The sequence below is a fragment of the Cinclus cinclus genome, chromosome 7, assembly GCF_963662255.1.
Source record: "Cinclus cinclus chromosome 7, bCinCin1.1, whole genome shotgun sequence".
Taxonomy (NCBI): domain Eukaryota; kingdom Metazoa; phylum Chordata; class Aves; order Passeriformes; family Cinclidae; genus Cinclus; species Cinclus cinclus.
The window spans coordinates 9931175-9953898 of NC_085052.1; the positions used below are offsets into that span (position 1 = coordinate 9931175).

Here is a 22724-nt window from a genome sequence, read left to right on the forward strand (position 1 = left end):
GGGAAGAGAGGGAAAGAAAATTATGTACGCAAACATTTCCATTTGCTCATAAAATTTCCTTGAAATGTCAGGAACTGGATTTGCTGTTTCCCGATCGCTCCTTTAATACCGGCAGGGGAAGCGCTCGGCCCGCAGTACCGCGCTCGGCCACCAGGTGTCCCTGCGGCCCGGCCGCGCAGTTCGTCCTTTGTCCATTGTGGGCATATTTATTTATTTTAATTTACCAGTTGCTTTGTGTCCAGGAAGAGCTGCAATTCCATGATACTGCCCACGCATCCTGCACTGCCACGGGCTATACAAGCACTCAGTAAGACATAACAATAGACAGAAGTACTGGGCCGGGCATTCTGCACGCACAAACCTCTGCCGAGTTGTCTCTAGCGTCCTGTCTCCAGGTCCTGTCACAAATCAGATCTGACTGCTGCTGCCAGCTCTCTCCATAACCTCTGCCCAGCGCCTGGGACCAGGCAGTCCTAAACATATTTGTTCCCTGTCTGAATTAGATGTACACATAAGGGTGGAAGGATGAGGTTGCTGTCCTTCGTCACGCTGCCAAACCCAACATATCGCTGACGGTAAAAGACAGATGGAGCCAACAGCGGATTGGAATCTTTTATTCAGTAATCAGTCCTGCTGTGTGGGTAACATCTTAGCAACTGGAACCCACGTATGCAAAAATACTGAGTTTTCACAGTGAAAAAACAGACAGTATAAAATATTCCAGTATTGCCTCTTAGAACCATTATTGAAATAAGACCCCTGTTTCAAAGGCAACATGCCTATTTATTTAGTTTGTTTTCTGTGCTCAACCCCTCCCCCCAAAACACTTCTTCAGACAATAACCCTCCTCAGCCCCACATTACCCGCACGTGTTGTGGGGCAAGAAACACTACATGAAATCCTTTCCCCGATTTCCAAATGCTTATTGAAGAACATCCTCCCAGTGGTGCCAAGGTCCAGGAAGACACAGATGGTCAGAACATGGAGCTGTCCTGGTGCTCTACACACCACAGACAGGGGTGGTGCTACTGACCTCGGGCCAGAGGCTCCGTCTCCCGGAGGAGCCACCGAAGAGCTTCGTGCCGGCCTTGCCTCTCCAGCTCTGCTCCAACCACTTCCCTGCACTTCTGATGGTACTCGTTCACCCAGTTACACTGGAGAAAGGGAGGGGTAGGACATTCAGCATTAACACAGAAGAGAGTTCGTGACCTTACAAGTTATGTACAGCCAAAAACATTTGTAGGCCCTTGTGCTCTTTGGGTCTGAGCTATTAGGCTGGGCTGAAATCCTGTCCTGAGTAGACAGATCTCTATTATATGGAAGTGACTTGTGAATTTGATGAGGACAGGAACTGAAGCAATTCGTCCTGGGTTTTCAGAGAAGTCAAGGGTCAATACAGCTGACAAGTAAAGTCTCTGCAAATCACTGCCTCCAGCAAGTCTGAATAGCTACCTTGGCACAGCTTAATAAATAGCTTTGCAAAATTATAACTGGACGATGCACTCCTGAGGCACAAGCTGCCCTATTGATCTGAACAGGAAACCCTAGGGCAGATCTTGGTACCTTTCTCAACCCTATTCAGCAAATGGAAATGCAAAACAGGGTTATTATTTCAAAAATGAGGATGTGCTGAGGTAAAATAAGGAGGATGGTAGAAAAACAGGATAAAATATGTTATGGAGAAGTGGGAGACTTAAACAGAAAGCTCAGAGTATGAAGCTGTCCAGCAAATAAATCCTGCTGAACAGGTATCAGAGAACTCTCCTCAGAGTTAATATGTACTGAGCAATGGAGTGTGCCTGAATGGGACTGGTCACAAGCAGATGCAGACACCAAGACAAGACAGTCATCACTGTAGTCCTTGGGGAGACAGCACAGTAAGACAGACATTTGCCAGAAGCAAATTAAGGCAGGAGTAGGAAAAGAGATGATAGCAGTAAGTATCATATTAAGGGAGCTACCAAAACAACATTAATTGGTGAGATCCTCACTGTCTTCATCGTATAACATAGATAGGAAGGACGTCTGAAAAGTTTGTTTAGCTCACCCCCTCACTTAAAAGTGGGTCAAGCTTAAAAATAAGTCAGAGTCCTCAGGATTGATCTCTGGATCTATGACATGGAACATAGGCCAGTCATTCCTGAAAACAGAAAAGAATAAGCTGGTTCTGCAAAGAAAGTTACACAAACCTGTTTTACTTACCTCCTTTTCTGTCAGCAAATTAACATCAATCATTTTCGTCTGGATTGGAACCAAGGTTAAGGGTTCAAAGGTCAGGCTCCCTCTGTTTTTGAAATTGTACTGCAGCAGAAAGACAAATGGATTGTACAGTTCTAGAAATAACTCCACCCAGATCACACTTACTCCTTGCTTATGTCATCACTACAGAATAACCAAGGTAACATTCAGATGAGAGGGTAGCAACTTAGAGTAGTATTTTTCTTACAGCTCAAGCAAAGAATCTCAATATAAACCTTACTTCTTTCAGTGGTGCCTTTCTAAAGGTTAAAATTGTGCATGACTTCAGCTTGATGACTATATGATCATTTTAAGTCCAGCATTTCTAAAAGCACAACTCAGCCAGACTAGCAACTGTAATGTCAAAACCTGTCTGTAGTTTTGTTTCTACTGCCACTGAGAGCTCCCTACCAGAGAGGAAAATCCCAACTTGAGATCAACCAGCTCAACAGCAATGATTCCAAAGGGCTGGACTGACAGAAAACAATTTAAAACAACTCTCACACATACTTTTCAACCCATGGAAACTCTGCAGAAGCAAAACTGTCTTCTGTGCTCCCATTATCAAGGGAGACTTAAAAACAGTGTTCATCAATAAGGGGTTTTGGAGACCAGGAATCTTGAGTAGGATTTAACTGTCTGCAGCATGGTCCCACCTCAAGTTCCAGTACTTTAAGTTTTATAACCAGCAAGCCATGGAGAAACGTGCATCCTGAGCAGGTCATTCACCTTGGTTTCAGCAGGGATCACGAGGACAACATTTTCTATTCTGATCCCAAAGGACCCATCTTCATAATAGCCAGGCTCTGCAGAAACAGACAGTAATTAACTAAGCCACACTGCTGAACTCTGCAAGTACTTATTCCCCATGGCCAAACTTCCCCTCTATGTCTTTAGTCCACTGAAGTCACTAAGCAATCTTGACATCAGGCAGCCACAGAGGCAAACAAATTTCTGATGCTACTAATTCTACACAGAAGCCCCGAGCAAGGTGATAGCAGAAGTTCTCAAAGAGAGAAGAAACAAGACAGACAGCCCTCAAGCTTCAGAATCTCCTTGGAATTCAAGAGAGAGCACAGAATACTTGTGTTCAAATACCAGAAACTCAGAAAATATTAATGTCTTCATGAAAGGCAGAGGGGTAACCCCTTCCTCAAAACAGTCTTTTTAGAGATTGTTCCCCTGACTTCCTGAGAGGACTTTGCAGCCCTGAAGGAATGTAAGTCTCTCAGCAAACTCCAGCAGGCTGTTAATTTACTACTAAAGAAAAAGGCATGCAAAGATTTAACAGCTGCCTCAAATAGCCCATAGCAAAGACAAGATTAGCTCCTGAAAGCTTGGTGTCCACCTTGTACTGCAGCCAGTTCTTCCACAGTATGCCAGAGCCAGCTGGTCAGCAAAGCTCTTCTGAGTTGAGAGCAGGAAGCAGTCCTGCAGCACCCCACTGCAAAGGTGCTTCGTGGAAGGTGAAATGCTAAAGTGAGGGTCTTCACCTAGAAAGCCTAATGATAACTAAAACAAGCTGAGAAGGCAGACCCAGAACTTTTGATCCAGCCTCTCCTTTACATCACTGTCACATTTATCCCCTCTGCATCCTAACGAGCTTAGTCCCTCCCCAGTGACCAGAGAGAGTGACCAGTGCTAAATACCATCAGAGACAATCATGCCAGCCTCCAAGGGCTCGTCTGCAAAGGTTTTGTAGCTAATGCCACAAGGACCCTCATGTACATTTAGGAAAGAGCCAACTCCATGTCCTGTCCCATGCAGGTAATCCAAGCCACAGTCCCACAAGGCAGAGCGGGCAAAGGAGTCTAGAAGGTGACCTGTAGACATAAAAGGAGAAAGAATTCAACCAAGTCAGGTTCCCTCAGAGACACTGATAATCACACTGAAGGTTCAAATCTGGAACACATGCAAAAAAAAAAAAAAAACCAAGCAAAAAACAAACCTACCACCACCCCCTCAAAAAGCCTCATCACCCACAAAGAAAGCAAGTCATTGGATGGCTAGAAGTTATAGAGCAGATTTGGCAATTCTGACATTCAATCCCTTTCTCAGCTAAAGAGCCCTTCTCTCCTCTATTACACAGGTCTTCAAGGGATGGCTGTAACAGAAACATTGTACTGCTGCTTGCTCTTCTGACATTTTCAGGAAAGAATCTAATAGTTAAAAAGACCCACAGAGAATACAGTACCTGTCTTAAAAGGAGCTGCACTTATTGAATGAAAATAAGAGACCTGCCAATTGTGTTTGGTGGGCTAATCAGCCAGGATTCTTGCCTGGAAGGCCACTCATCTCACAGTTTCAGCCAGAGGGCACAGAATTTCTGTTGCCTGCATGTGAATACCAAACCCGTGTATCCAAGTTCAGATACCCTTCAATTTGTGTTTCTCAAAGCACTGTGCAGTTGCTTTTAACTTGTCTCCCCAAGAATGCAAACTGAGGAAATCTCTAAAAAGAGCTGGTTTTGTGTAAGGTGTGACCAGGTAGAAAATAACTGTAACAAATTTACCAAAGGTGGATGATATGTCACAACTTCTCCTGCACAAAATAAAAACAGCTCCTTTGTGTGTCATTTTCCCATGTATTTTCCCACTGATACAAGAGATTCCACAGTAATTGGAAGAGAATTAGCCAGTCCTTCTGAAGCTGGAAAGTGACCTCCTGCTTTGATAGGGCCATTAGTAAAGAATAAAGACAACCTCCAAGCACAAGTGTTAGAGTACCACTGACTGATGCAAGCTGGTATCACCCTAGAGCCAGAGCACTTCCAACATCCTGCAGATTCCCCCCACTCAGAATTTTCAGCACTGGTTGATGCTGAGTTAGAAGGCATCAGAAATCCAGAGTCCAAACTGTTGTGATGGAAACAGACAGTTACATCAACATCTGCCTGATCTGCCTAGACCCATCACTCATAATGTTGTTCTCAGAAAACAAATGGTTCTTCAGAGATCAAAACACTCCAGCTCACCAACCTACCTTTGGTTCCATTTGGGAAGATGGCAGCACTCACAGCTATATGTCCCTTCAGGACATATGTGAAGCACTCCTGTCAAAGAAATGTGTGCCGTAAGTAAAGAGGGAAAGGAAAAGCTTTGTATTCCCCAAGAAGGGAAAGAAAGGCTGCATCTTGTAGCAAACTGCAGAGGATGTGAAAAAACTTGGTCGTGCTGTCCTGTGGCTGGTAATGCCAAAGTAAACCACGAGCAGGGGGAGTTAAATCACTCTGAAGATCCCTCTCCAGTAATTTTAGAGAGACTACCAGAAACTCAGACTGCAGGTTTAGCAGCAGCACTCACCTGATCTACATGACTGATTTTATTTGTGGCTGTACTTCTACTTCCCGGGCATACCCTACAGCGTATTTTGTCACTAAGCCAACTATAAAAATGAAATTAGTTTTAGCTGAGACTAATAGAAAGATAAAGAAGCAATTTAAAATAAACAAAACTACATTGCTAAATTTCCAACACAGACCTTTTTAGGTAAGTCTGAGACTGATTTTTTATATTGTACACCAGGCACAATCTGACTGGAGCCTTGCATCAAACACCGAGTTTTGTATTAAATTAGACCCCCCGGCTCACTTATTGTACAAACCAGTAATGTTTATCCTCAGTCTGCCAATTTTCTTATTTCTTAGAGGAAACGTGTCATTTTGCAGATGAGAGCTGTGCATTTTAAGATAGAATGGTGTCAATTCTGTAATACAGTTTATAGTTTGGAAGTCTGAAGTACAACAGTCTCCTTTTCAGTCCTTTTCCAAATGCTGCCACATACTGGTAAATAAATGGTAACTCAATAGAGAACTTTGCATAGCAGTAGAGCACATTACTAATTTAAGTATCTAACAATAAGGGTCAGATCACAAACCACACATACCTTCTCATAGGCTGATGGTGTGCCAAAATGCATTGTCCTGGTCACATCTGTTGTACCATCTCTTCAGAGGCAAACAAAGATATAGGAACCAAAGGGATGGGGGAAAAAGATCAAAGTGAGAACGCACCGGAAACCCAGTCATACTGCAGCAAACCAACCAAGCTCATAAATGGATAAAGTCATCTGCTCAGTGCTACACAAGACTGATGATGTAAGCACTCCTAATCTCAAAAATTCCTGAATGAAGTGCCCCAGATGTAGCAATAATGATTTACAATTCAAACTGTTATCTTTCAATCATAAGCATCCCAAAGCTCTTCCCAAATTAGAATCCAAACTGCTCATAATAACGATGCTAATTTGAGGTTTAGCAACAGGTACCTGTCCATTGAGAACATGCCAAATTTAGCCTATCTGTATGGAAGGCAATCCATTAACAGCTTTTAAACACATACTTTTGCAAAATGATAGCTACCAGCTCAGAAAAGGGAAGTGTAAAGGGGAATAGTATCCCTTTCATCCTCAGGATGTCTTGTGCTAAGATTTCTACAAATCATCCTGCATTTGAATAGGGTTAATGCAATACACCAGAAACTGTGTCTAAGTTCCTTCTGCAAACAGCATTTTGAGCCTGCTGTCAAAAACACAATGGCTCTTGAAATAATGAGTTCCCTTTGAAATGCTCACTCCTGTCCCTGTGCTCTTCCCCAGCACACACAGGCAGTGGTCACAAAGAACTCACGGTTTAACTTCTCAGCAGGGACAAGCAAAGCATCCCTGTCACAATGCTGTGCTAAGTGCCATTGATGTCCAGCTTACATTGTATCCAAAGGGCTGCTTTTCATAGTGGCACTAAGGAAATCATCAATTAGGCCATCAGAGGGGAGGAAAAAAGATCTCCTTGTAAAAATCTTATCAAAGGATGTCTGTATGGCTCTTTTTCAAAGCTCTTCCTGCCTGACATAACAAAAAGGCACAGCTCTAAAGACAAAGCTCATCTCAAAGGAACAGCCAGGCTTGTCCTGCATACTCCTGAACAAGCCACTTCTCATCTATTTACACTGGTTAAAAACATCACTTCTTTCATTTTCCATGGAGTCAAGAGTTCCACAGTAAAGGAATTGAAGCCACTGCCTGGCACTATCAAAACAGCACTGAGTGAGTTTTCAGACATGATGCCTTCCCAAAAACATACCCAAGACTCAAGTGGCCACTGGGATGAGGAACCCTGACTCTGAATCTCTCTGAAAAGGCAGAGAGCACCACAGGGCAGTGCTCTGCTGCTTCTTCACCCCACCTTGTTCTGACCTCAGTATCAGTCAAATCTGCCCACAGGGCAGATCCTGGCAGAGTAGGTGCCTCACCCAGCTGTGCAGGCTGCTGAGTAGGCAGCACAAGGCTAAACCAGGGCAGTGAGGCCTGATCCCTGTTCCTGCAACTTAAAACCAAAACCACCAGCTAAAGCACAGCTCCAATCACACCGTGGATGGATGGGACTCAGATGGGAACTGTACTTTGATATCTTGTCCCTGAGCCCAACAAGGCCCTGTCAGCAGCCCTGATCTGCTGTCTACTCAAAACTCCACATTGCCTTGCTTGCCAAGGCAAATGTGAGCTGACCCTGCAGGGGTCATGGGGAAAAAACAAACATGGCAGTTCAGCACCATTCACCCACTCACTTGTACTGTGCTCCTGAGTCCAGGAGGTAGATCTCGTTCACTGACAGCGTTCTGTTGGTCTCAGGAACTGGCCTGTTCAGTTAAATACAGAAGATTTTTGTTCCACAGTTTTAAGGTCTCCAGCCCACATCTGCAGTCCAGAAACCATATTAAGTGCAAGCTTGGATTTGTCAGCACTGATTTCTGGTGGCAGTGATGGAAATCCCACACACTGAGCCAGGGATCATACTGAGGAGAGGATTTGTATACAGCAACTAGCACTACAGAACAGAGCTTTGCTGCTTCCAACAAAACCCTCAACATCTGTTTCTGGATGTATTTCAGAACAGTTGTGGCACTTCATACTCATCCTTCCCAGACTTCCAGCCCTGAAACAGCCCTTTTCTATGGCCCTGAGAAGATCAGCATCATAATACATGCATGCTGCCAGCAGGGAAAGATCTTTACTTAGTAAGTGTGGAGTAAAGAAAGATAGCAAGCAGTATCTCCCTGGAGTACTCTGTTGTGACTCCATGAAGAGGTGAGACAGCTCATTCCAACTATGTTTGCTGAAGGTTGAAAGGAGAAGCTGTGTTTCTCTTACTTGTAGTGAATGATGGCTCCATTTGGACCTGTGCTTGATATGGTAGCAAAACTCAATTCGACAAAGTCTTTCTGCTGACTGAAAGAAAAGATTGTGATCACTACAGCACAAGTGAGAGGAGCACACCAAGCACCTAGGGCCCCTGGGGTGTCCCATCCTCAATTTCACATCACCTCAGCCTTCCCCTTGGCCTTGAAAGCCACCTGGACAAGCAAATTTGGGTAGAAGAAACATACAATTTGAAGCCCTCTGCTCCCAACCATGTGGAAACCTGTTTTCCAGATCTACTCTCTCCTTAGAACTACCCAAATCACCCGTGAAAGGATGTGCTGAACAATTTCTACCTTGTTACTTTTTTACTCAAAGGCATTTTAGAGGTCCTGCTGATGTACATACGAGAGTAATTCCCAAAATAAATGGCGTTCCTTCTCTATCAGAAGAGGATGAAATCTAACTTTTACATACATTTTTCTGTGGTAAGGAACCAACTGTCTTGTATTTAAGTGTCCTAACCTGCAGTACTCCTCATTGCTATCTCAAAAGCAAAGTGGACAGGATCCAGTGGGCTGGGACTTGTATCTCCCAAGAGACCCAATTCTTCCCAACTTTTTGAAGTTTTCAAAGAAATCCATTAATAAAGGTTTGTCCTCAGATAAAATATATCTGCAAGTGAGATGCATTTCTAAAGAAAAAAATAAAAACAATGGATAGAAAATGCCATCCAGAAAACCTCCTCAGAGTAGATTTACTTTTTACCTGCGGAACTCCTCTGCTTTGTCTGCAGCAAGTATTTCTGTTACTGTTCCCTTTGGAACCTGGTGGACAAGGACATGGGTTGAATTAGTGCAGCAACAAGTAAAGAAAATGCTGTATGCTTAAACACTGGGTCTTGTCTGTGCCTTATGAAACCCTGGAAGTGGTTTCTTTCCAGATTTTCTGCCCTCATTCCTCAGTAATGACAAACACAAACCCAGTAACATTGTGTAGGGCATTTGAGAAGATGAAAGTGGAGACAGTCACAGCAGGATTGCTGAACGCTGACCAGGGAGCAGTTAGTGCAGTACTAACTTCACTGAGATGTGCAGAGGCAACATCTCTTCACAGTCAAGTGACACTAAGCTTAAACAGTTCTCTTTAACAGCCCATGCTGGTAGAAATTCTATGCTTTTAACTTAGGAATGGAAGCATTTGCAGGGGGAAAAAAAAAAACAAAAAAAAAAGTGTGTTAAATTTTACTTTAGGCATTTGATAAATTCAAACCTGTGACACAACTTCCCCTGGCCTGGAAAACAGGTGAAGCAGGGCAAGAGCTAGGTTTCATAACCCCTGAGGCTGACTTCCTGAGGTACTCAGACATGCAAAAAGGCACATTCTGGAAGTCATCAAGACTTCTCCATAAATAAAGTCAACAGACTCAGACATGCAGTGGCACAGCTTAGTAAGTTGCTGTGTAACACTTGGCACTCTGCACATCCACTGTGTACTTCTAACCCACTGAATACACAAGTAATTTGTTTTTATCCCATTTTTTACTGCACCTCCCATTCATAAATGCCAAATTTGTTCATACTGGCATCACTGATTATCATAAGAATAATTCCGAAGTATTGTATGAGGCTGAATATTATTTCATTATTTACACTACCAGACCTGCACAGGACAGCATTAACACTACAGTAAGCCTGCTCAGGTCATTTCTCACTTGTTTGAGCTCTGGTCTATGTAAAATGAATGGGAGAATGTTTTCCAAAAAATTAATTCAGCCTTGGATAAAAGCATGTTTGAAATCCTTACAAAAAACCCCAAACCACCAGATAACTCCCAACTGTTTCCCCACTTTTAGTAAAGGCACTATAAAGACTAACAAAAAGTTTATGTCAGTGAAGAATTTTACAGAGAAATAGAACCTCCAAGCTCAAAAAAATTATACAATACCTCCTTTTCCAGCCAGCTAAAGAGCTCACACAGGGCAACAGCATCTTTAATCTGTGTTAAAATAGGCACAAGAAAAGGGAATTGAGAAGGATCAAGACTTATCAAGCCTCAGCATAAACAGGCTTTGATGCAAAAGAATTCCACCTGTAAGTTTCAGAAACACAAACCAAGACACAATCCACGACATATTTTCAGGTTTTGCACCCTGTAATTAATATAAACACTGGAAATGTATCTGCAGAGTTAAATGAATGTTAATAATTACTGCTAGGACATATCTTCCTGTGTGAAGTCTAGCTTTACCCCACACAACACTTACAAGACTATTTTGTTTCAACAGCCAAGATCTTGTATCTCAGATTGCAGAAGGCAACCACACAGCACATCTGGTGATGTGACAGGGGAACATGTCCTTTGGGCACATGGCCACCACACAGTCTCTGTCACACAGCTCCTGGCTCTCTTGTCTTATGACCCCCATTTTTGCTCCTTTTATTTTTTTCTGCATGCTTGCAGAATGTAGAGGCAAGAAGCAGGACATGTGTATAAGAACAAGGCACAGTTTTATCCTCAGGTGGCAGGTGACAAAGTGCCTCTTCTCAGTACAACTATTTTTACTTCCCTTAACTAACAGGGAGAGAAAAGCATTGAAATAGGAAGTAGTGGTTCCCAAGAAGATGTAGAAAATATTTGACTAACCCAAAACTGCCAGCCCTGCTTCAATTGGCACATTTCTCTTATTGTGAAAACTGCTGCTTGAAAACTAACAGGAGATAAACAAGAGAAAAGTTCAGCCCCACCATGAACCTGTTTCACAGGCAGATTCTTTGCTTGAAAATATGAAGCTTCCTGGGAAACCAGCCTCATTTCTAGTGTCATGATGATAAGACTAAGAGAGTGCTTTGAGGACACTGGCTGCTTCTGAACATCTTGGCCTGCATTTTGCACCATGTGTTGAAGAATTTCTGTGTTCTTTAGGCTGTGTTTATTCAAATGATAACAGTTTGAAAACTCCACTGACAAAGACAACAGAACTAGCAAAGGGGAAAGAACATCCCTTCAAGGGCCCACACTGCAAACAACACTTCTCAAGTCTGCATAGTCTTCCCACAGAGCAAGGCTGTTTCTTCACACTATTGCAAATGTTGCTCTTCAAGGGAATGCAAAACAAGCAAAAAACCTGCTTCAGCAGTAGATGTCTGACAGAAGATCTTTTTTATCCTGTCATCCAAAATCTTATTTGCTTTTTATCCAGAACATTAAAACTGAAAGGAAAATGTTATTTCTTTCTCAAAAGGTAAAGCAAACCTGTTGCCATGTGCAAGGAGACACTCAAGGCTTCACTTACATGTGCTCTTCTCATGCCTTCCGTTTCCGCTGCGTTCTTCACAGCTTTTGCAATGCAGATGGGGGTATATGGGGTGAGGTATCGGTAAGCCTGCAGCAGAAGGACAGGGATTACTTGTGGATTAGTCAGACTACACAATCCTACAGATTTAATAACTCGGCCTGGCCACAGTTTGTGCTTTGGCAGCCGCTCACAACCTTCAGCACTGTGAGATGCTGGTTGCCAATAGTCAGCTAAGTGTACTGGGGAATAGAGAGGAGAATCAGTGCCTGACTGAAGGAAAAACAGCCATAGGGAAATCCAAAGAACTAAACAAGACCTTGTCATGAAGCAGAGTGAAGACCTGGATATCCTGAATACCATATATCTATATCAATGTCTGAGCCATAGATTCCTGTTGCTGATGGACACTGAAGGCCCAGAGGCCAATGAGAAACACTAATCCCTGAAGCTGTGGTAGAACTTAGGCTGTGGAAACAGACCTAAAAGCCACCTTGACTTGTTACCTGACAGTCACCCTCAAGTAGCAGGGAGCAAAGGGCATCCAGCACAGGTACCAAGTACTAATCACCACCACTGTTAATGGTCAGCAGTTCTGACAAACACATCAAGGCCTGAGGAAACATGAAAGGCCTTTGCAATGCTCACCTTTACACACTGCCAGTTATATCAGTGGTTTGAGACAAAGCTTTTCTGTGCTTGGATGGAGTTCTCCATTAAGAACTAGTAACTGATCCCTTACTACTGCACACTTCCTCAAACACCAGCTGTCTTTAGATTAGTAGGAATGCTTGGTTGGTTTCAGCACATATTCAGAAATTCACCAGCTGGAGTGACTTGCCCAAATCTCATCACACTCGGCATCAAAAGAAGGAAAAAGAACCAAGTATTTTGCCCAGTTCTCTGCTCTACCCATTATATATCAGGAAATGGGGTAAGCACCTACAGATGCACAGCCCAAGCAACAAGTTGTTTCCTACTTTAAATGCATCAGCATACAAATAAACATAATTTAAATTCAAGGAAAGGCCCAGCAGATCCTCTGCAAAGACTAAATTCACATAAATCTTACAGGCTTATAATTTCCAAATTCTTAAAAACAGCAAAACAATAACACTGCATAAAGCAGAAACTAAATTACAGAAGAAGACACAAGAGAGTCAGAAAAGTCCTTTTATCAGTCAGGATAAATAGATTCTTAGGTTGGCTTGCTCTTTATAGATACTGGTAAGTACTATTAATCTTCTGTGAAAAGTATATTTACATGCAGCTGTAAACAAATCTATAAAGGGTTTGCAGATCTGTGTTTAATAATGGAATGGATTTTTGCCAGTGTCAATATTTGGCTCTGATGGACACAGACAGTAGATGTGACTTCCAGCACTGGTGTTCTTCACACCAGCTGATCAACTGGCCTGGAGTGCTTTGAAGTGGTGGAGAGCCAGGGAGGAACTAGAGAAACTCTGGCTCTTTCAGTGACTCTCTAAGTGGCTTTTAATCAAGACATTTCAGTCCTCCTTGCCTGCTTTCTAATTGCACAGAGCTCCTCGAGGCAGAGACTCTCCCCACTGCACTCAGAGGGCATGCAGCACTGCAATGACTCAGTATCAGCAAAACTTCCAGTGCTCATGGGGTAAATAATGTCACTCCAAGTCATTATATTCCTTTCTCTAGGTCAGACCTTCTCTATTTCTTCATATGGATACTCTACATAAATCAGCTACAGCAATTTCATCTAACTGGGGATAGACCATTGACTACAACTATAGCAAGGGGCTCTCTACTCTGAAGTCAAAACAACAATTTATCCTGAATGCTCCACAGACACTATGCTGTCAGTATTCTGTATTAGGAAGCCTAGAAATAGATTGATGGTGTCTGAAGATTCAGCCCTGGACAGGGACAACAACCTGTATATTTACTCACAGAATCTGTTAGTTACTAGACATCACTGTAAACTAGATGATATTCCAGAGAATGTGATCTCTAGCAAACAAGAGATGTACACAAGATGAATGGAAACCAGCTTATTTGTCCACAGTTGCTGTGTCCTTCCCCATGTATCTTTCACAACTATTAGAACATTAGGTGGACAGTGGGAGTCCCAGACAAGCAAGTTCAAAAGGATAGCAAGATATATAATATGTATGGCTGCACAGAAATTATTCTGATGCTACAACTGTCCCTTGGCACATGCAAGGACAACTAGTGCCTGCAGGTTATCTGTGTCCTCACAAGGTTCCCTTCTAAAACAACTCTGTCATCTTCTCCCTCCTGCCTTCAGTAAAAGACATCACATATTTCCTGATATCCTCAAGCCACTGAACTAAATAAGGGCAACCACCCTCAGACACACAGTTCAAGCCAAATATCCTCCCAGAAGTCCTTCTCAACTTTCCTGCTTCAATTTCTGCAAGTTTCCAGCTCTTGCTGCTCATCCACACGAGGCTGATACTCCACCCATGGGCAGAATGACCTGAGTTCACCCTGCTGCCTCTTCCCTCCCTTCTCTCACTGTACTTGTTTTATCTTAAGCTGACAATTCTTTGGATAAAGCGGCTTAGTGAGTTGGAAGGGCAGCTCCAGCAGGAGCAACCCCAGGATTAACAACCCCTTGATACCTCAGCATGGCTGGATCCCTTCTGCACAAGCTCCAGCCTGCACTGGGCTTTGCAGAAGGGAAACTGAGGCCAGCTGCCCTCATTAATACCCTTCCTAACCACGATGAGCAGAGTAGAGAAAAGCAATTTCCCTTGCTAGGGCCACTGACCTTGGGAATGGCTTCAGTCACAGCATAGCTGGCTTTGTCACTGAGCCACACTTTCTCCTTGGGTGAGAGGCCTGCACCAACAGCCTGCAGCTCTGACAGGATAGATCCATAGGGCACCACCTGGATTTTGAACTCAGGTTCCAGGGTGGAGTCAAGCTGTAAGTGCTCCCTCACAGCTGGGTCCATCATCCGGTCACCATCAATGAAGAGCCTGAGAAACAAATTGGAGAGATCAAACAGGTGAGACCACATCTGACAGTGGCTGGAGCAAAGGAGGGAAGGAAAAACCATTTTGGCAACCTTTCAGGGAGAAAGCAGATAATGAATTGTGCAGTCTACTTTGTCCTTTTTCATTTTAACCACCAGCTTTCACACAATTTAAATTCCAACTTGAAATTAAGATGTGCCACCCCACTGAGAGGAAAGAGCTGATTGCATTTCTATTTGCATGACATTCAAAATAGCTACATCCCATCACTGTGCTTGAAACAGGAAAGTAAGAGAGGCAAATAACAGCTACTCTCTAACTTTTAAGGGCAACATCTGGAAAGAGAAAAGCTACTGTAGTTCTATGTATCACATTGCTCCCACTTTCACTGAGTTGAATAGTTCAGCTCAACCTTCACACACAACCTGTACTCACTCACCCAACCAGGTTTTACCTTAGATGGATCTAGGCAGCAGCTTACAGATGCCCAGATGCCTCCAAAAGAACTGTGCTTGTGGAGGCTCAATATATAGGGCAGTCACAGGAAAGAAGCCTTCTCTTATAAGCCAGCCCTGAAACCTACATGCACAGCCCCTGCAGTTTTGAAGTGACTCAGCAATTAGACTTTTTCCTAAAGTTTGTCATGTCCAGGCCAGCCTTGGCTCTTACCCACACTTCACCCAGAGCTCCAAGGGCCCTACACATTATTTCAGGGTGACAGACAGAGAGCTCAGCCATCGTGCCCAATGTCATCCAGCAAGCAAGCCAAGGTGCTGAAGAGTGCAGCAGAACTCTTGGCTGCCTCTCTAGCTCTGATCAGGGGAGGACAGTGACTAATGTCAGAGACAAAAGAGCTCAGAAAGGTCACTAAAGTACTCAAGCATAGGCGTTTCTGAAAAGACAAATACTTGGCTAGAACAGCTCTTCCCCATCATCTTGGGGAACAGAGGGAGGGATTACAAGCACCTGATTGTGTTCATTCCTATGACGGCGTAGGCAAAAAACACAGGATTGTACTCAACATCAGAGCCTCGAAGGTTGAAAAGCCCTGAAAAATAAGAACACCAAGAATCACAGTCCTGGTTCAACTTCTGCAACATTAGAGAAACCCAAAAATAATCTCACAAAAACACGGGCAAGCAATGAGACGTCATGGGTGCAGGCCATGAGTCCAGATCCCATCCAGCTGTCCCGTGGCCTGCTGCATTCCTGGCAATCCTAAATTTATGCCAGGAGATGGCACCAGAACCACAGCATGAACACTCCCGGGTGCTTAAACTGGTGTTTAACTTCTTTCTAAAGGAGAGCTGGCTTGGAAAAAAGCAGGTACAGACAAGGAAAGATAAAAAGTAGGGTCTAAAAGTATGGTCTGCCCTTTCTGGTCCATGCAATGCAATGAAAGCTCACTTCTTAACAGCCAGAAAACTTCAAAGTCACAAACTATCATTTCATTTCAATCCTTTTGACATTTGAGGTAAGAGGAAGACACAATAGGCAAGACTACAATACCCCAAAGAGGCCTCTCATTCGGGCCCCTCCAATATCTCCGATTCAGACTGTACAGTCTTCACTGTTTTTCACAAAGATTTTGTCCCACACAACTCCAGACAAAGTCAAGAGGGGAAGCTGATCTTCAGCATCTCTAAAATCCTGATTTTAGGGTCAAATAAAAACGCCAGGGTATCCAATTAGCTGAAATTAGTTACTCAGGCCAATAAGGCCAGCCAGCAGGACAGCTGGGAAAAGAACTAACATGTCCTAAATTACAACCCAGCACTGTATTCATCGAACTGTGCAAATTCTGCCATGAAAGTAAAAATGGAGCTTAATTCTCCCCAGGGAAGCAGTAGGTCATTTGAATGCAGGAAAGAGCCACAAAGAACTTTTTACTGCATGGGTACAAACTTCCTCACTCAGCCAACTCCCAACGAAGTAAGAAGACAACAGTCTCCTTTGCGGCTCTTCTTCTGTCCCCAGAAACGTGTCTGGAGTTTAAAACAGTGAACTGAATTAGATAAAATTAAAACAACTTCTCCCCTTCCCCCTTTAAGATAAATAATCAACCAGACACCTGAAAATGAGCTTCTCTCATGACCTTCTCTGGTTCATCTTAACACTCTTGATTCATAACCAAGCTTCACTTTGCTGGAGACATTTAATCTGAAACCACCTCAGGGCACCAATTTATAATTAATTTAATTGGAGATGCACCTGAAAAGGTGAGAGAGACAATCTCTGCTCATGCAGGCCTCCCCAGGGAGGAGTCATATTCACCACTCTCAGAAGTACTTCTTTCACAAAAAATCTCTTTGCTCAGTGTCCCAGATCCAGAACAGCCCACAGATCTCATCGAGTTGGCTTCACCCAGTGCCAGGGACATTGAACTGGCAGTGCTGGAGTAAGAAAAACACCACCTCCATTTCTACCTTTCCAAATCAGACACGGTGCACAGGATGAGCAGCACTCACACCCTGCCAGTGTTACATTTCCTCTACACCAGTGTGTGCACTGGTGATTTCTGTAAAAAGGACACAAAGCACAAGGAACAGCAGTCTTGGGGAAACCACTGCTGTTTCTGGCTATTCTCCCTTTCTACACACTGGGCTGAGAGCCAGGGTGTGGAGACCCAGCTATCCCGGGGCCCCAAACACAGAGGGGACTCTACTGAGACCCTGGGTTGAAATGATCTGGAAAAACAAGTTGAGCCCTGACATACTTGTTTTAACCAAAGCACTGGCTGAACAGTGGAGAGGTAGAGACTGACTTAAGAGTTGTGACAATTAGAAAGATTACTGTGAATGTGGTGTACCCCACCCTTGCTTTATGTATACAAAACCACATGTTGCACTGCTTTGTTTATAGCCCAGACTCCACAGCAGAAAACAGTCTCCATCTTTCCAGTGGGTGAGGCAGCATCAGGGTATTTCACAGCCAAAAAATCTCACAGGTCTTTTTTTTTTTTCCATCATGCTGCCTCAGGCTTTATATGTGACCTTCCTTTCCCTTTGCCTGGGATGTTTTTCAAAAGTGGCGATTTGCTGGATTTCCTGGGCCAAAAATGTACTCAGGAGCTGCACTGCTGTCATGAGGCACTGTGCAGAAATACAGGCTTTCTGTTTGTGACCCATTACCACCACTGCACTTGATGAGAAGTTAACTGATGTCTAACGAACATGCTGTCAATAAGGGCCTCTCACCCTGGCATGGTTCTTCCTTTCCAAAGCAGGAAGAATATCTATTTTGTAGAAAGAACTGAGAAAGGAGATGCAAAGACTTACATGCTACTTCATCCAAGGCCGTTACCACAAACCACATGACTTTCCTCTCAGCCATTTTTGAACGGAGGGCTACAATTTTGTCTCTCCAGCTGACTCCTGCAAAACACAATAGGAACAGGTACAGTCTCTAACTTTGCTAGGTATGATGATGATGTAAACCAACATATTGTGCTTGTTCTCCTTGCTCCTTTCTATTAACTGATAGGTACTATCTCAAATGAGCTGCTCTCTAGATGGCCATGGATTTGCTTTGAAGTCACCCAACTTCTAGAAAATGGTTATTTGAGGTTTTGAGGACAGAGGAGTCATTAGCTAAGGTTTGCTCACCTTCTTGACGTATTCACAGTGACCACACTGTGCTTTGGTACTGTTTTCCTCCCTCCTTTGTAAGAGAAAAGCAAAAGGGGGATATAGGGCAATAGGAATAACCCATGTCTATTGGGTGTTAAGCTTCCCACCTGTGTAACTCAGGTCAAGGGTGATGAGAGGCTTGCAGGGGCGTTGAGGACAATCTGTCCAGATTGTATCAATCAGGTTTTCTTTGACAGGCACAAGGTCATGACCAGCACTTCTCAAGGCTTTGGACATTCTCTTCCACTGGTCTGCCAAAGGGAAGAAAGGGCTTTAAGAAACACACATGTGCTCAACAATAGCTCTGTTCACAAAGGTCAAACTCAAGAAGCAGAGTCTACTCCTTTCCTTCCAGCCTCCTCTTCTTCCTATTCCCTTAAGAAAGACAGGAAAATCTACTGCAGTTACACTACCACAAACACACCACAGTAGCCAGTGGCAGCTATGGAACCTCACAGTCCTGAAGCCTCATGCTTGAGCTGAAGAAGAACTGCTCCAGCGGGGAGACAGAAATCTCTGGAAGAAGCCACAGCAGAAGCTGCCCTAAGGGTGTCCTCTCCCCCAGTGCAGAACCATGTTAGATCTAAGTTAGACAAGATGAGTGTCTCTTCCACACAGCCATAGGGAGACAAGTCCTTAATCCATCTGAACAAGCAAATATCTTCCCTTGCTGCAGTGACCTTTGCATTGTGCCTCATGTTTTGAAGCATGAATAGATGGATATTCTGATATAAATAATACCTCTCCCTGTGCTTCCTGCAGGGAAAGATGCAGAGATCTCAAGACCACCAAGCAGGAGTAGCAGCATGAATTGTGCCTGGGTGTTCTTGCTCACATGCTGACCAATGCATTCAGCACCTTTGTACTCAAGTGCCCATGACAAGACAAAGCACAGATAAAAAGAGGTGATCAGGATTCTGCTTTTCAAGTAAAATCACTGCAAGCCTAGAAAGCAGCTCTCATCCCTTGTGCTTTGTAGTCAATGCACTGCTGTGTAATTCTTGTGATACATGGCTAAACCAAAATCCAACCTTTTTCTGTGTAACATTTTAACCACCGCTGCACCTGAAATATGGTTAGCTGCACACCATGACACAATAGCTCACCCAGAAAAGCAAGAAAGCAAAAACCAGTTGCCCAACTCAGTTATAAATAAAGTAAAACCAACCTGCTGGAATAATGAAAGGGTCCACTCCCACCTTTGAGCCTTCCGGGAGGACACTCACAAGCCAATCCTCCTGAGTAGGTGTATCTTTCAAACCTTCAAGGATTACAAAAAAAAAAAAGTTCAAAGAAGCAGTCACATTGATACATTCCCACACTATGCAGAAAGTCCAAGATAATGCATCAGATATGTCTACTAATGAATGTCTAGACCCACAGGCAAGAGCTGTCAAAGGACACTAAAGCAGAAGCTGTGTATCCAATATGTCCCTAAGTCCCTGTGTGATGGGATATCTCTACAGCTCAAGCTGTACTGGTGTGAAGTGACTGTTCTCTGTTGATCAGTGGGGCAGTGTCCCAGGCTCCTGCATACCCATTTTCATGAGTGTCCAGTTGCTATCCATTTGATGTGCAGCTTGCAGGAAGTAGCGTCCATCAGTCCACATGGCCGCGTGCTGCTCCGTGACTATGGCGGTACCTAGGCAGGGAAGCAGAAAACTGATCAAGGCTAGGCAGCCACCATGCAGAGACACAGACAGCAGAGAGAGTGTTTGAAATTCACTCTAGTTTCCTAAAAAGCACCTCTGATCACTGTTCAAAAGTTATTGCTGTTTCAGTGGAGATGGTCACTGTTTCCCCTGCACTGTGACCTTCCAAATCCTATTGGAAACAGTATGCACAAGGATGCACCTTAATGAATAGGCTCAGATGAACTCAAGCAAATCTCAGCCAACCAGTGGAACAGGGTAAGTGGGGCTTTCCAAACCTTCTGTAACAGAGACTGTGGTCTACACTTGGCTGTTGTCACAGTAACATATACTGTACACCCCTGAACTCCATCCTATCCTCTTCTGGGGAGGAAGCCTTGGCTCTGGCCACGCACGAAACACAGCTGATACCAGGCCTGCAGACATGGGTATCACTCCCAGCTGTCAGCTGCACCCTTTTCTCAAATGTTACGGCTCTAGCAGAGATGGCTGAACAGGAAACATGAACACAAACTTCTGTTGGTTTCATTGTCTGTCTCATTCCACTGACTCCAGATGGAGGGATGCAAGCAGACAGCTGAGGGACACTGACATCCCAGCAAGGCACTCAAGCTGCATTGCCCTTGACAATATAAAATAAAACAAATCATGCCACAAACTGAAACTGAATCTAAGTCTTTGGAGTCTGCATCTTGACCATGCTCTCTGTCACAAAAAACTGATACTCAGATTAGCAGAGCAGATTTTCCAATTATTAACTCATTGTCTTCTACCAAATTCCCCCAACACAAACCCCATTTTAAGTTGCTTCAACCTGAATGAAGATGAATGATGCAAGAAACACAAGGTGAGCCCCTGTGTGAAACCTCACTGATTTGCTGCACATTAGGCTGAGAACAGACCCTCCAAGTACATAACAAGGGCACAAATTAGAGAGGAAAGTTATGAAGAGGTCACGCAGAAGGGACAAAACTAATACAGGATTCATGTTAGCCATTAACAGCAGCCCACACCCCTGGATTTATCACCTTCCAAATGAAGTCCCAGAGCTCATAGGAACTGATGAATAGACCCTCCAAACATAGGTACCAGTATTTATTAAACTAATATATAATTAGAGGGGAAACATCCTTCAGCAGACTAAAGTGACTTTCCAACAACCACAGAGCAGAGTAATTTGCACAGCTTAGGGTACAGCTAGGGTAAAAACTAGGTCTCTTGAAACACAGACCAATCCTACAGCCAAGAAAACATCCTGTCTCGGCAAGATAAGCAAACTTTTCCACAGTGCTCAGTTTCCAAATGCAGAGTTTCTGGCCCTGGCTCTGTTTAAACAGAAAGGCCAGCTAAAGTCCATCCACTATTCACCCAGCCCAAACGGGCAACGTAACAATCTGTTCATACTGGCTGCACATCAAAAGAAATGACTGCAGGTTACAGGCACCACATTAAAGAGTTAACAGGATTTTATTTTATGAGAGGTTCATTTAGGGGTCAAACATTTTCTGAAAACTTGTTATTTTGCTGATATTACATAATTCCAGCGGGTAGCCAAGACATAATTCTGCAGATGCTGAAATTGGAATAAAACAGTCCAAACAAGCTGCATAGATTTTCTTTTCCATTCTGCCTCTATGGCATGAAAGCAACTATTTCTTTAGAGGAGAATTATGCAAGAACCCAAGTTCTGAAGAGGTACCTGCAGAGCCATCAAATCCAGAGATGAACGCCCTTCTGCAATCACAGGGTGCAATGTACTCACTCTAGAAAACAAAAGAGGCAGCAGTTATTAATAGCAGCAGGGGAAAAAAACAATCAACTGATGACAAATACTTTGATAAGCTTTTTCTCCTAAAGGACACCACAGAGAGAACAAAATGAGTTAAAAATTCCTGGGCTCTACTCCACTGTGATTATACTGTATTTATGTTCAACTGGTGGGTTTTTTAAGCTGCAGCACTTTTCTCCCACAAACATCTGTAAACACTGAAGTGCTTCAGAGTTTGCAGACGTTTATTTCATACTCAGCCTCCCCTCTGGGCAACAAACAAATCATGCCTTTGAAGCTGCAAAGTGAAGGGAAGGGAAACCAGAAGCACCCCTTGATCTTGGGGTAATCAGCATATAAATTCTGTAAAATTCACTATCTCCACTGAAGTCTCCTCAATTCCTTTAAGACTTTCTTTCCCTGCAATAGTGACATTGAAAGAAAATCATCAAGGTGGCAAGACTGTAAAAAATTTAACCCTTGGGACCTTTCATAAATAGATACTGATCTTTTCACTTCTTCCTTGCCTACTCAAAATGAGACTACAGCAAAAACCACCAGACCATGGTTTGATGGATGAGAGGGAATCAAAGGCTATTAGTCCATCTTCATCCTAAATCTGTCATAATTTGTGTTTCTGGACACATCTTTTCAGAGATGTAGAAGAGCCTGAGAATGCACAGACACCTGATATTAACAGGAACTGCCAAAATTAAAGAACAACTGAACTTTCACATGGCCCACATGATTTTTTTATGGGATTCCATTCTGGCAAGTTTGTAGGTCAGAACTGCTGAGTAAGCCTGTTAATGAACTAGTGCAAATCAGCAAATCAGCTTAATCCAGGCTGACAGCACTGACGTTTTAGCTGCAAAACCCCTGGATTTGTACCTTACAAATGGTTTGAAATCCAAGCCTGTTTCTCTGCCCCCAGCTGTGCTGGAGCAAAAGAAACACCTTAGGAACTGAGCTAAGAAATCACAACCCAATTCTCAGGTGCTTTTAGTCCCTACTGTGATAGAATCACCT

At 43.5% G+C, this 22724-nt stretch overlaps 1 protein-coding gene across 1 annotated transcript in view; it reads right to left on the reverse strand.

The window, feature by feature from the left end:
* Nucleotides 1-699: 699 nt before the first annotated feature.
* Nucleotides 700-22724, reverse strand: part of XPNPEP1 (X-prolyl aminopeptidase 1) — a 31035-nt gene continuing 9010 nt past the window's right edge. The window contains exons 4-21 of the mRNA XM_062496043.1: nucleotides 21627-21690; nucleotides 19813-19917; nucleotides 19444-19536; nucleotides 18383-18526; nucleotides 17925-18020; nucleotides 15613-15694; nucleotides 14439-14649; nucleotides 11669-11758; nucleotides 10321-10371; nucleotides 9142-9200; nucleotides 8386-8463; nucleotides 7803-7874; nucleotides 6124-6184; nucleotides 5221-5290; nucleotides 3888-4061; nucleotides 2968-3044; nucleotides 2203-2301; nucleotides 700-1154 (exon numbers count right to left, since the gene is read on the reverse strand). Coding sequence (XP_062352027.1) covers nucleotides 1026-1154; nucleotides 2203-2301; nucleotides 2968-3044; nucleotides 3888-4061; nucleotides 5221-5290; nucleotides 6124-6184; nucleotides 7803-7874; nucleotides 8386-8463; nucleotides 9142-9200; nucleotides 10321-10371; nucleotides 11669-11758; nucleotides 14439-14649; nucleotides 15613-15694; nucleotides 17925-18020; nucleotides 18383-18526; nucleotides 19444-19536; nucleotides 19813-19917; nucleotides 21627-21690 — 1755 coding nt within the window. The 3' untranslated portion in view covers nucleotides 700-1025. The remainder of the gene's footprint in view (nucleotides 1155-2202; nucleotides 2302-2967; nucleotides 3045-3887; nucleotides 4062-5220; nucleotides 5291-6123; nucleotides 6185-7802; nucleotides 7875-8385; nucleotides 8464-9141; nucleotides 9201-10320; nucleotides 10372-11668; nucleotides 11759-14438; nucleotides 14650-15612; nucleotides 15695-17924; nucleotides 18021-18382; nucleotides 18527-19443; nucleotides 19537-19812; nucleotides 19918-21626; nucleotides 21691-22724) is intronic.